The 14,706-nt window shown below is 38.3% G+C and overlaps 1 protein-coding gene across 3 annotated transcripts in view; it reads right to left on the reverse strand.

Annotated features, from left to right (window-relative positions):
* Positions 1-13,321, reverse strand: part of SAMD3 (sterile alpha motif domain containing 3) — a 78,510-nt gene extending 65,189 nt beyond the window's left edge. Inside the window, exons 1-3 of one of the 3 annotated variants that reach the window (XM_016956301.4) lie at positions 13,064-13,321; positions 5,520-5,619; positions 4,661-4,850 (exon numbers count right to left, since the gene is read on the reverse strand). In XM_016956301.4, coding sequence (XP_016811790.1) covers positions 4,661-4,850; positions 5,520-5,598 — 269 coding nt within the window. In that variant the 5' untranslated portion in view covers positions 5,599-5,619; positions 13,064-13,321. Of the gene's footprint in view, positions 1-4,660; positions 4,851-5,519; positions 5,620-5,798; positions 5,947-13,063 lie in introns of those variants that run through there. The other 2 variants (XM_009451985.4, XM_009451984.4) reach the window with 2 other exon arrangements.
* Positions 13,322-14,706: the final 1,385 nt, after the last annotated feature.

The raw sequence follows: 14,706 nt of genomic DNA on the forward strand, positions 1-14,706 counted from the left end.
CTCTGAGGGCAGCACCAGCCAAGAGTAAACATCATGGTCTGTGTCCACTTCCCAGTTCCACATTAGACTCATGACTAAGAGAATGGAAAGAAGGCCCCTCTGGCGTCATCTAATTCAGTGGTTCCTATGTGCCAGGAGGCAGACTGATGCCTGTTCATAATGCTGTTTTCACCAGTCTATCCTATTTTTAAATGGCATTAAGACAATACCTTCCTTTATGAAATGATGGTGATCATAGAATGTATCTTTTTTAGCTAATATTCTTGTTTGGCAAAATTAAATAGTAAACTCTGCCAGATCCCTACTCTACTCTCTGCCATTTTGGGAGATATTTTATTATCTGTGAAACCTCAGGATCTTAGAAACATACTCTGCTACCTCCCTTATTTTCCAAGTAATGCAACTGAAGCCTAGAAGGCAAAGCAACTCCTGGTGAGCTACTCAGTAGCAGTGCCAGGATTTGAACTCAGTTTTGCACCTTCCTGACCAATGATTTTTCTACCAGTTTCAACAAGAACAACAACAAAAAGCAACTGCAAATATGTCTACCTATTTCATATCCCCATCATTTGCTGAGGTATCAACAGGATGCTAAATATCCTGCCCAGATGTGGCCTACACATCCTTTTCAAAATAACATGCCAAGCTGGGTGTGGTGGCTCAACATCTGTAAACCCAGCATTTTGGGAGGCCGAGGCGGGTGGATCACCTGAGGTCAGGAGTTTGAGGCCAGCCTGGCCAACATGACAAAACCCTGTCTCTACTGAAAACACAAAAATGAGCTGGACATGGTGGCAGGTGCCTGTAATCTCAGCTACTCGGGAGACTGAGGCAGGAGAATCACTTGAACCTGGGAGGCAGAGGTTGCAGTGAGCTGAGATCATGCCATTGCACTCCAGCCTGGGCGACAAGAGTGAAACTCCATCAAAAAAAAAAAAAAAAAGTCAGGTATAAACCAAAAATAAAATTCTAAGGCCCCCAACCATTTGAATGGACCCCTCCTCTCAGCTAAAGGCATTCCAAAATTAACCTGAAAAACTAATTCAGGCCATGATGGGAAGGGAAGATTGAACATGCCTCATTATACCCTCCTCCCTTTTAGAATTGAGGAAAAGGTGACCAGCATTAACATCAACACAGACCTTAAGTCTAATAAGAAACATTTATGGGCAAGGCATGGTAGCTCACACCTGTAATCCCAGCACTTTGGGAGGCCGAGGCAGGTGGATCACGCAGTCAGGAGATTAAGACCATCCTGGCTAATATGGTGAAACCCTGTCTCTACTAAAAATACAAAAAATTAGCTGGGCATGGTGGCATGTGCCTATAGTCCCAGCTACTCAGGAGGCTGAGGCAGGAGAATTGCTTGAACCTGGGAGGCAGAGGTTGCAGTGAGCCGAGACAGCACCACTGTATTCCAGCCTGAGTGACAAAGCAAGACTCCATCTCAAACAAAAAAGAGAAACATTTATGATCTATTCTCTCTGAAGCCTGCTACCTGGAGGCTTCATCTGCATGAGAAAACCTTAGTCGCCACAACCCCTTATCATAACCCAGACATTCCTTTCTATTGATAATAATTCTTTCAATCAATTGCCAATCAGAATTTTTTTTTTTTTTTTTTTTTTCTGAGACAGTCTCACTCTGTCACCTAGGCTGGAGTGCAGTGGTATGATCTTGGCTCACTGCAACCTCTGCCTCCCAGGTTCAAGCAATTCTCCTGCCTTAGCCTCCCGAGTAGCTGGGATTACAGGCACCCGCCACCAGGCCTGGCTAATTTTTGTATTTTTGGTAGAGATGGGGTTTCACCATGTTGGTCAGGCTGGTCTCAAACTCCTGACCTCGAGTGATCTGCCCGCCTTGGCCTCCCAAAGTGCTGGCATTACAGGCATAACCCACCACGCTGAGCTGCCAATCAGAAAAATTTTAAATCTACCTGTGACCTGGAAGCCCCAGCTTTGAGTTGTCCTGCCCCTTCAGTTCAAACCAATGTAAATCTTACACTGATTGATGTCTTATGTCTCCCTAAAATGTATAAAGCAAGCTGTACCTGACTACATTGGGCACATGTCATCAGGAACTCCTGAAGCTGTGTCATAGACGGATCCTTAACCTTGGCAAAATAAACTTTCTAAATTGATTGAGACCTGTCTCAGAGACTTTTGGGTTCACACAGGCAATCACTAGCCATTAAAGGGAATCTGTACTCAAATGGAAACCTATCTGCTGTCTCAGATCTAGAATGCCATCACTGACTCTTTAGAACGGACCTAAAGTATCACTTATTCTACCTACTTCATTTTACAGTTGAAGAAGCTAAAACTAAAAGGGGTCAGACAAATCTCCAAGGCTAGATGAGGGGCTAATATTATAACAGGGGGTTAAAATCAGGTGTCTTGATAGCTAGCTTCAGGGTTCTTCTGTATACCAAGTTTCCTATCTTTTTTAAACACTCTCTAAGGGGGTTTAATTAAACAGCATATTCTCATGCCTCTTTCTACTATCATTCTCACTTGATGATTGTCAAGTGACAACATATAATAAATATATTTGACAATAAGCAAATACAACCAACATGAATTTTAATCAAATATAAAGCAATAAGTATTCTCTTCTCACATGCAATTGTAATTCTGCACCAGAATAATTTAATCTAAATACAAGATAAACAAATCCCTAAGGTGAGTCAGCTGCTTATGGGTACAGTGCAAAGTCCCCACTCATAAATCCCCAAACAGTGGTCCCAGTCTTGGCCATGTTTGAAACTAGTTAATCCAGTTAACAAAGTTTCATACTTAACACAGGACTATTTTAGTCTAGGAGAAAAAGGACAGATTTGCTCAAAGACTGTGATACTCCTAACATCAGTGTGAATTAAAGAGGAGGTAAGTACCATATTACTTTTCACAATGTACGGATGAAGAAACAAGAATGCCAACATTTAATATAATCAATCCAAGTCAGTAGTAGAACCAGGAAGGAAGCCCAGGTTTCCTGGCAGTCCAGCCAGTTCTCTTTTACTTGAGAACATTATAAACTGATTTGCAGTGGAAACAAGACTGCCTATTTTCTACTAAGCTGTGCCTAAGGCAAATTCAAGATTCCACTCAATGGAAGGGAACTTCCAGCTCAAAAGTCCTACTCATCCCAAAATGCAAGGAAATTACTTTGATCTCTCTTTCAGGTTCCTACCCTTCCTTTGCTGGGAAGGAGTAAAAGCTTGCAATGGGAACTTCATCAAAAGTTACATGTTCAAGAGCGTCCTTTTTTACATAGATATGCCAAAACAGTGTTTAGAAATCCTTCAAATAAATTGGTTAGGGGCCGAGCGAAGCAGCTCTTGCCTGTAATCCCAGCGCTTTAGGAGGCTGACGTGGGAGGATGGCTTGAGGCCAGGAGTTGGAGACCAGCCTGGGCAACACAGTGAAACCACCATTTGTTTAAAAAATAAAAATAAACATAAAAATAAATTAGCCAGTCATGGTGTTGAGTGCCTGTAATCCCAACTACTTGGGAGGCGGAAGCAGGAGGATTGCTTGAGCCCAGGAATTCAAAGCTGCAGTGAGCTATGATCCTGCCACAGCACTCCAGCCTGGGGGTCAGACTGAGACCCATCTCTAAAAAAAACAAAAAGCTTAAAAAAAAAAAAAATCAATTAGTAGAATTTCCATTCCAGCTCTATACCATCCCTTCAAGGCTACCTATTCCCCTCCATGTCCCAAATATTCAAATATTCTAGGAATAAACTTGCTTATGTCAGGTCTCTACCATTATATTATTTATCAAGGAGAAAGAGAAATCTCTATTATTACCACTCTAATCTCAAAAAATTAAAGTAAAAACATAGAATAGATTGTATCAATCATCAAAATCATTAAAATTTATTTAATATTAGAAACCCTTCAAAAAAATCTTGAAAATGGAAAAATCAAATCAGAATGGCTGAAATGATCCCAGGGCATAGATGGATGTGTAAAATGAAATTTTTAATCTTATAAATCCTGTTATCATTTCTTTTCATTGCAGAAGTCAGTGATTAAAAAACAAACAAATAAAACCGTCCCCAAACTTCAGAGCTTTTATCTGCCACCACTAATGTTTCTACATAATTTTTTGGGGTGTTTCATAGTGTTCATTACTATAAGGACACTCTTAAAAAATTAGAATACTCATGTGACAATAACGTGTTTAGCAAATTACATCGTAAAGGCATCTAGAGAAGAGTATAAATTCATTACTCTAAGAAATCCTAGGAAAATAAATAAATAGATTAATACATAAATAGTTTTGGGAAAAGCAAAGAAGCAATCAAGATGCCTTTCCCAAACCCTGATTTTAAAACCAGAGCTTCAGGATCCCCTTTCCCCTTGTGATACATACCTATTTCACCTGCTTGTTCCACAGCATTTTATATAGAAACTCCTTGCTAATAGGACATCCCTAATGATTGGAATCCATGTTTTAAAAATGGTGAATAAAAACGTTTCTTGATTCTTAAAATTTTACAGTGTCCTTTGCTCAAATATTAGAAATACCGTACATACAATCTAGCTGAAAATGGTCACAGTTTTCCAAGGGCTTTAAACCCAAACGTCACGCTCTAGCCATCATTGGGAAAGCTTGGGAAAAAAAAAATAAGGCCATTTATGAACATACTCACTCTCGAGCTGCTTCTGTTTGCATGACCAGGGCTGCCTCTTTGGGGTTTTCTGGGGACTTCAGTCCTTGAGTGTTCTGCTTGTATTTTTTAATTAAATCCATCAGAACAGCCTGGTGCCCAATTTTCTTTACCAGTTGCTGAACCATCCGATCATTAAGTGCAAGAAGAGCGGCCCCACTTACTTCTTCCTCTGGGAAAAAGAAAAAAAAATTAGTTTCTACATGACTTTCCGGCAAAACACAGGCATTCTGAAGAGGCAAAATTACCTCTAGTGATAAAAGGATCATCTAAACTTGTCCCCTGACATTATAAATTTATCCATATTTTTGACAAAGATAAAACTCCAATGTTGCATAATTCCAAATCAATGCCTGCTCCTAAGAAAGTACCAGAACATGGAATCACAATAAAAACTTATTATTTCCACATTAACACCCTTCTCATTCTAATTCTCTCTAACTGGTATTGTTTTTATAAGGAAAAAAAACTTAGGAAATTATTCTTCGTAATAGCTCCTAGCCGGTATTCAACTTTATAAACCCAACACTACACAAAATACATACTGTATTACTTAAGAACAAAAGCAATATTAAATGCATATATCAAATATGTATTTTAAGTGACCCGTAAGACTTTTTTATTTGAGTTCTTAAAATATTATATTCTCTTGTGGATGTTACTTTCAAGTGGAAACTCTGCTACAGTCCATAAAGAAATGAAAAGTTCTCTACTGCAGCAACCCCACATCCACATTTACATGCACACAGACATTTGGCAACAAAAGTAATTTTCAGTAACAGAGGACACCAGAATATCTAGGCTGCTCAATTAAAATTTTTGGAAAGCATAAACAACTCACCTTGAAATCTATGAACTAGCTCTCCTAAATTTTTCTCCACCAACCAACTGCAGACCTGCTCAACTGACCAGGTTTCCATTGCTGTCTCCTGTAAATACACCTGTAGAGCAAAAGGTCAGAGAATTCTCCAGATTTTCTTTCTGATTGTGCCTTAATTTTTTTTTTTAACAGTCAGCCCCTTCCTTTGCTAGACTCCTTTATCTTCTCAATGTTAAGCTTTTTTAAAATTACTATTTTTACAATGTGCATTTAAAAATTGCTAACAAAACACACACTCACTTTAAAAATAAGACCTGATTTAAACCTATTTCCTAGCATCCCATTTCTCAAATTTCTTCACCTTCTCCTACTTTTTTTCCACAGGCATCTCTAAGCTTTACTAACAGACAGCCAGGGACATACAATGGTACCCAATCCTGTACCATTAACACCCAGGTTTCTTCACAAAGAAAAGAAAGGTGTGAAATTCACCACTACCAGGCTCCTCAGGAAGTGGTTGACATTTACAGAAGGGGTGGGCAGGAGAGGAAGGGAGGAAGGATCAGATAAAAGCCTGACAGAGATAGTTAGTAAACTGGTTAACCCCTTAGTAGACTGGTTAATCCCTTGCTTCTCCTAGCTAGGAGAAGGAGATTGTAACTTGCTGCTTCTCATTGTTTTCCGTTAGCAAGAAGAGGAAGTAGGACCCAAATTTCTCTGGAGAATCTGAATGTTTCTGTCCTTCCTTCCAATACTATTCTTACATACCCCTCTGAGTTCTAGGACTTTTTTGGACACTGTTATGATTGGTAAGATAACTAGGATAAACTACCACACTGACTGAAAACTTTTTACTTAATTGGGCAGATTCAAAATTGGAAAGTAATTATTTATGTTAATAATTATCGTGAAAGAAGCGTAGGCAAAGTTTGCAAGATATATTCTTTAACTATTTCATTTATTTTTGTATGCCACTTGTCTGCAACCACTTAGAAAACTTAAAACTATTTCCCTAAGGAAGCTTATTCCTTGATTTGTAATTCAATCCAAAGGACCTCTGATGGAGACGGGGTGGGGTGGAGGGGGGGATTGAAATAAATTTAAAACGTTTTAAACTTTTATCTTTACTTGGCAATTTCAAATCTTAATCTAAATGATATAGATTTACTTGCAAATTAAGATACTGACTATTCTGTAAAGACCAAGGAAAAAGCTACTCTTGGAGAAATGGAATCATAAGGAAAGATTAAAATGGTTATTAGTCGTGAATTTAAATTTTATTGATGGAAGTTTTAAATGGAACTATTGTTGTATTTTTCATTTTTGTATATTTAAAGAAGTTACAATTACCAACATCATAGTTAGAATAGTGGAAAAGGGGAAACATGTTTATCTTGCATATGTGACAAGCTGGAAAGATAGTCTTCAAGAATCATTTCCTAGAAAACAAGTAGACTTCAAAGTATTAAGCCCCATAATCATAAGTATTCACAAACACCAACCTGAAAAATTGAAAACAAGGGTTAAATATAGAAGAACATCTTTCTGAATTTCAGCAGTGGATTTAATTTGCTATGACAAACAGTAGCCACAAAACCCCTCCCCTAGGCTAAGCAGCAATAGCAGGGTGTGAAAAGTCATTATTTGTGAGACTCTGGTGTAAATTAAAAATCACACCTTTCTATCACACTTCTGGCTTCCTTGCGAAGATTAGGACTTAGGGAAAAAATAGAAAATAGAGAAAAAATAAAAGAATTCTCTAAACTCGAAGATAAAAAGGTAAGCAGAGCAGAAGATACTGCCTTGTAGTCATCGATGGATAAAAGGAAATTTGAAAATAAAATGAGTACTTGGAAATGATCACGTATTTTTAAATTTGCAGATTTTTTACCACAATTCTACTTCTGGGAAAAACAAAACAGGTTAAATTATAACATCATACAAACATAATAAAATAAAAAAACATATAGTTTTTGCCTAGTAGCTTTTCTGGAGAGTTAATAAAACAATATCACTGGCTAGACAATGTAACATCTTTGAGTAGTAACTTTACAACTTCTTCTCACATAAATAATGGATATATTATTTATGATCTTCTACACCATGAAGGCATAAACTATATATCAAATGAGAAAAGATATATCTGGTAGCTTTATTCTGAGCTTCAGAAACTTACGAAAATATTTCAAAATGTGAAGGCAAGCATTATCTCTAAATAGTTGAATAGTGGAATCATTTTTAAGAAGAATTAATAATACATTATGTATGAATTCTCCTGACAAACCATTCTCATTATTTGATTGAATTATAAATCAAGAAAATAAATTTGTATTAAATATTAAAGGGCTTCATTTAACTAAAGCCAAGAAGAGGTAAGACTTCAGCTAAAGCAGCCTAAATATGGGCAAGCTGTATTTAATAAATTTGTTAAAACTACAAAGGAAGATAATAGGGTCACCTGCTGTGAACGTGATTTATAATCTTCAAGGGACAATCTAACATATAAAACATCATATAAAACATACAAAACATTCAACCACAAAAGAGCACTTTTTAAGAAAATATGAAAACATTTTGTCATCTTTCTTTCTATTTGCATTTTTCGCTTTATTCCTCTGAAGTCCAAAAACTGAGACAACAAAAGATTCCTAAAAGTTTTGCTGGCAGCATATGCCCTCTCCTGGATCAATACCTCATTCTGCCCTGAGAAAAAGTATCTCCTACCGTGGCTGAACTTGAAGGGACAAACAATTTATCACAAATCAGTTCCAGGCCTGGCGTGTAAAAAAGAAGGAAAATTGAGGTACAAAAAATAAGGATGTGGCTGTCACATGAAACAATGTCTGGGCAATTCTCTTGGGTAGCAGCCTCGCTACCATGGGCGGTGATAGTGTTGTAGGACTCTCTCTTTAGTTCAGCTAAGAGCTGGGTTCTTGTCACACTGCCATGAAATACTAGGCTCACAGACACTTTGAAGGGTCAGAAGAATGGAATTTATTGGGCAAAAAGGAAAGAAAGGGGAAACAGTGGCTCTCAGCAGAGCGAGAGTCCTGCTAGTATATGCTTCTCGCCTCACAGATTGAATTCCAAGTTCCCACACCAGAATAAGAAGGGCCAGTTCCTCCTCGCTGCAAACCGTGTGAACTTCCGTGGCTCCACCCCATTCTCTCAGTGCGCAGGCTGTCGGAGGCTCTCCGGGGACCTGTTTATACTCAGGTGTCTCAATAGCAGCATGGTGTTCCAATGGAACATAACATCTCATCCACTATGACCTGATGATATTCTTCCAACCATCACCAGACCACATGAAATAAAAACTGAAATATTCAACTCAAATAATTTGCAGATGTTAGTCACCAAGATGTTTACTGCCTAGATAGATAGCCCAAAGTGGGGTGGATGATGATACACTAAAGAAGTTAGAAGCCTTACTAAGAAGACAAGATACATAGATAAGCAGAATATGATATACAGCCAATCATGGTGGATGCTTTAGAAAGCACTCTGGGGCTGGATTTTCCCACAGTGTCCTGGAAGCGAATGGATCTTGATTTGGAATCTAAATAACGGATATAGTTTAGATAGCAAAGAAGCTGGAGAAAGCAGGATCAATATAATGAACTCAAAGTAAAAAAACCAGAAATAAACGAGTCATGTTTTGGAACCTCCGTGCTGCTTGGAATAGGAACCACATGGTAGGCAACCACAGGAGACAGGGTCTGAAGATCGCAGAAAGGCTTAGAATGTTAAGAGTTTATGAGACAGGGTCTGAAGATCGCAGAAAGGCTTAGAATGTTAAGAGTTTATAGATATGCTTAAGCTTGGGAGAGTCATTGAACTGAGAGTATGTTCCATGCTTTGGAAAGATTATTTAGGCAGCTGAGTCAAATAAATGACAGAAAAGCATTCTTTCTTGAAGCAAATTGTGTATGAGATGGAAGGGCTTAGCCTTTACTAAACATCCATATGTGCACCAGTTTTCCTTCGTTTTAGGAAACATAGATATTTATATTAATCTTTTAAGCATTTAAGGAACAAAACTATTAATTTTTTTTCATACATCATGGTCTGAAAGGGAGTGACATCTACAAAGCTAGCAGACAGCAAGCAGGTGAAACACACCAAAAGGGGCTGTCTCTATACGTTATGCTAAACGATATGAAACAGCCATTTTTTTTTAATTGTAGGGATTTTTTTTTAATTTTTATTTTCATAGGTTATTGGGGAACAAGTGGTGTTTGGTTATCTACATAAGTTCCTTAGTGGTGATTTGTGAGATTTTGGTGCACACATCACTGGAGCACACATTACTGCACCCAATTTGTAGTCTTTTATCCCTTACCCTTTTCCCCACTTTTTCCCGAGTCCTCAAAGTCCATTGTGTCATTCCTATGACTTTTCATCCTCATAGCTTAGCTCCCACTTATGAATGAGAACATATGATATTTGGTTTTCCATTCCTGAGTTACTTCATTTAGAATAATAGTCTCCAATCTCATCCAGGTCACTGCGAATGCCATTAATTCATTCCTTTTTATGGTTGAGTAGTATTCTATCGTATATATACCGCAGTTTCTTTATCCACTTGTTGATTGATGGGGTTTGGGGTTGGTTCCACATTTTTGCAATTGAGAATTGTGCTGAAACAGCCGTTTTTGTACATACAAGAATTCAAGATCAGTAATTTCCTATGGCTTAAGTTATTAAAATCTTACTTTTATAAAAATTAGTGTCTCCATTGGTTCTTTTTATCTAGCAAGACTTATCAGAGTCGTCTGTAATTCACAACACCTCCAATAAATTTGAAGGAAAAAGTGGTGAGCACAGTCATAGTAACTTAAATTTCATACGTTTACATTTTTTTCTTTTTCTATTTTTTTGAGATGGAGTCTCGCTCTGTCATCCAGGCTGGAGTGCAGTGGCACGATCTCGGCTCATTGCAACCTCCACCTCCCGGATTCAAGCCATTCTTTTGCCTCAGCCTCCTGAGTAGCTGGGATTACAGGCACGTGCCACCATGCCAGGCTAATTTTTGTATATTTAGTGGAAATGGGGTTTCACCATGTTGGCCAGGTTGGTCTCGAACTGCTGAGCTTGTGATCCACCTGCCTTGGCCCCCCAAAGTGCTGGGATTACAGGTGTGAGCCACTAGCCTGGCCAATTCTTACATTTTCAAAGAAACTAAAGAGCCACTTATCTGAGAGGTTTAGTTAAATTAATGAACAAAAATAGCAATGAGCCAGAGTCCCAGAACTTTGGAACTTTTGAGTCACAAACACCCTGGTGTTTTGGCCTTTGAGTCAAACTTATGGTTTATCCCTTCTTCTGCCTCGTTGACAGCCAAAGCTTATGGTTCAGCAACACAGATTACAGTCCTGCCAGAGATGGTAACTGTGAACTGTGCTATTGAATTTTATCAAAAGCTGGATGTGTGACTGAGAAGTCTTGATAGTTTGAAGATGTCATTTCCCTCAGAATTAATTTATAAATTCCAATTAATATACATACGTGGTTATATGTTTTACTTACTATGAGGCTAGTTTTCATGTGGAAGAATAAATAGGTAAAAAGAATGAAAAATGCTTGACAAAAGGACTTGCACTTCCAGATGTTAAAAAATGTTATGCTATTAACAGCATGGTACTGGAGGAAAAGAGAACAGATATTGAAACAGAATAGAAACTTAGAAACAGAAATATTCATATGGAAGTACTGAAAATATCCTTTTTTTTTTTTTTTTTTTTTTTTTTGACAGTCTCACTCTGTTGCCCAGGCTGGAGTGCAGTGGCACAATCTCAGCTCACTGCAAGCTCCGCCTCCCGGGGTCATGCCATTCTCCTGCCTCAGCCTCCCGAGTAGCTGGGACTATGGGTGCCCACCACCACGCCCGGCTAATTTTTTTGTGTTTTTAGTAGAGACGGAGTTTCACTGTGTTAGCCAGGATGGTCTCGATCTCCTGACCTTGTGATCTGCCCACCTTGGCCTCCCAAAGTGCTGGGATTACAGGCATGAGCCACCACGCCCAGCCAGTGAAAAGATCTTTAAAATTGGTGACAAAGAAGGGATTAGTCAATATATTTTGTTAGGATAATGCCTCATAATACCTACACAATAAATTCCTCAGATAAGTTAAATATGTAAATATGAAAAATTAAAAAGAGTTTAAAATAATGTAAGATTACATAACAAAAATAAAATATTGATAGATTTGGCTAAAAAGGAAAAATGCATGTGTACACATATATATCACAGTGGACCCTTGAACGACACAGGGGTTGGGAGGCTGACTCTGCTATGCAGTTGAAAATTTGCATATAACTTTTGACTACCCCCCAACTTAACTACTAATAGCCTACTATTGATCAGAATCTTAACTGATAACATAGACAATTAACACATATTTTGTATGTTATATATATTATATACAGTACTGTTACAATAAAATGAGTTAGAGAAAAGAAAATGTTATTAAGCAAATAACAAGAAAGAGAAAACATTTACTATTTATTACATGGAAATGGATCATCATAAAGATCTTCATACTCGTCATCTTGCAGTGAGTAGGCTGAGGAGGAGGAGGAGGAAGAGGAGAGTTGGTCTTACTGTCTCAGGGGTGGCAGAGGCAGAAGAAAATCTGCATGTAAGTGGACCTGAGAGGTTCCAACACATGTTGTTCAAGGGTCAACTCTATAATCCATAAAACCAACTAAAAAATTAATATACCAATAGAAAAAAATAGGAATAGGTAACTCTTGAACAAAATTTTAAACCAGTATCTGAAAATCTACATTATTTGTAATAAAAATAATTAAATACCATCTTCATTTATTCCATTGGAAAAGGTGAAAATTAGCAAGAATGCCAGGTCAATTGTTCTCTTACACACTGCTAAGGGGAGTATAAAGTGGCACAACTTGCCCTGTCATATTATTCCCATTTTATAATTGAAAGTCCTGGAGTTTACAGGGTAACTCGCCTAAGGTTCCTTTGCTTGTAAAGGTAAAAGTGATTTGAATCCAATCTATCCAACTTTAAAGGGTACTAATGCAAGCCAAAAACATTAAAAATATTTCTACATTCTGACCCCAAAATAGCATTTCTAAGAATGTGCCTAAAGACATTAACAGAAATGAACACAAAGATATATGCCATAGCAATGGTCAGAATAGCAAAGAAATTGGACAGATAAAATTTCCAGCAATAGGAATTGGCCAGTGAATTACAGTAATTTATATTTAAAATAAAATACTATGTAGTAATTAAAAATTGTATCTAGACAAATAACTATGTAGAGAGAAACAGTCATGGATATGGTTAACTGAAAATAAATTTAAAATAGTATGATTCAGATTTGTGGAAAGAATAAAATAAAAGTAGAATGAAATGCTTGGTTACACAAAGGCTGGGAAAGCATATACTAGAAGGCAGAAGTGGCAATCTGTTTGGAGGATTTAATTTTTTTTGTTTGTAATCTGCTACTCTTAAATTTTTCTCAATGAAAGAATTTTATCTTAATATCAGAAAAGTTAGAGTTTTATAGAGAAAAGGTAAAAAGTGATATTTACAGATTATTGCTGGAGAGGCTTTTGGTCCATCTCTTCCAGATGAGAAGATCAAAGGAGAGAGCACCCCTCCTCCCCAGGTAAATCCGATCAGTGGATGTGGTTCTGGTTCCTTTGTTTTATCTGAAAAATGGAAGATATCACCTACAAATCTGGAATCTTGGTTTCTCTTGAAAAATCAAAAGTTCTGGTGATACTGGGTTCATATTTCTGAATGGCAGCAACTGAGCAGTGGCTGCCCCATTGAAAGACAGCAAGACTGGGAGCCTCACAGTACACAGGAAGCACAGGGTAAGTTTGAAACAGGATGGATCTCAGACAGCTAATGTTTGCACCTCTCAAAGGAAGAAGATTCTGACAAGTGTGACAAATACCCATGTATGTACATACATGTTTACCATAATATATCTTTGACTACATTTAATTCTTCCTTAGTTACCTTTTTTAAGCTCCTAGAAGAAACAACACTAACTAGAAAAAAAATTTCCTATATCAATCTTAAGGCAGATATAATAATAATGTATTAGAATTTAGACATTGAATGCAAAGTCAAGGACTCAAAACTTTGCATCTCAGAAGGTTCTAGTGTCTTGAGGCTTCATTTTCTTTGTAGCTACATCATTGAACTAAAATGCACAAACCTTTATTTAGCAGACATTGGCTGAATGTAATTCCCGTTACATAGCTCAGTGTGTACGTGATAGTGCAGGTGATAGCTGAACATTTTATAGCTCTGAGTAGTGGCAAGAACTTACATTATTAAAATATTACAACTATTTTTTTGGAGTTACTCATTTGTTAGAACACATGAAAGGTGACTTCTGTATCCACCTATATTGCTCAGCTGGTAGAGTCAAGCTGGGCTCTCTAGATCTGTTACACTAAGTGCTGGTCTGACTTTGTAGGCCTCTTCAGGAAGAAGAGGATGCAAGGTAGTGGATCTTCTTAATGCAGTGTGACTCAAAGTGAAACTTGGAAACACCCTTGCAGGGCGTGCGATGGGTGTGACTCGCTTCTTCAGTACCCTGCATCTCAAACCCCTAGAGGGAGCATGCAGACGGGCAGGTCATGGGGAGCGTGGGCTCCGACCCCGTGGCAGCACCTAGGGTTGAGTGTTTACAGCTCCCGAAGCCCCAGTGGGAGTGTGTTACAGTGCAGTCTTTCAGCTTAGCCATCTGCAGGTGGCTTATGTTAATCAGCTCAATTAGATCCTCTGCCTTATCGCAAGGACAGAGGGCTTTCTGTATCCCAAGGTTCTTGCCTTAATGTACCAGAAAAATTGAATCACATGTGGGCTTGGAGAATGAGTGCACAGTTTTATTGAATGGTGGAAGTAGCTCTCAGCAGATGGATGGGATCCACAAGGGGAATGGAATGGGAAGGTGGTCTTCCCCTGGAGTCAGGCCGCTCAGTGGCCTGACTCTCCTCCAACCACCCCCAGCCAAATTCTACGTGGTCCACATTGTACTGCTGTCGATGTCCTGCCAGTCTGTCAGTGTATTCTGCCAGTGTGTTCCTCTTGATGTCCAGCCGCTTGTGTCTGTGCCCGCTAGGGTCTCAGGGTTTTTATAGGCAGAGGATGGGGGTGGGGCGGGCCAGGGTGCTTTTGGAAAATGCAACATTTGGGCGTGAAAACAGGAGTGCCT

The sequence above is a fragment of the Pan troglodytes genome, chromosome 5 (genome assembly GCF_028858775.2).
Source record: "Pan troglodytes isolate AG18354 chromosome 5, NHGRI_mPanTro3-v2.0_pri, whole genome shotgun sequence".
Taxonomy (NCBI): Eukaryota; Metazoa; Chordata; class Mammalia; order Primates; family Hominidae; genus Pan; species Pan troglodytes.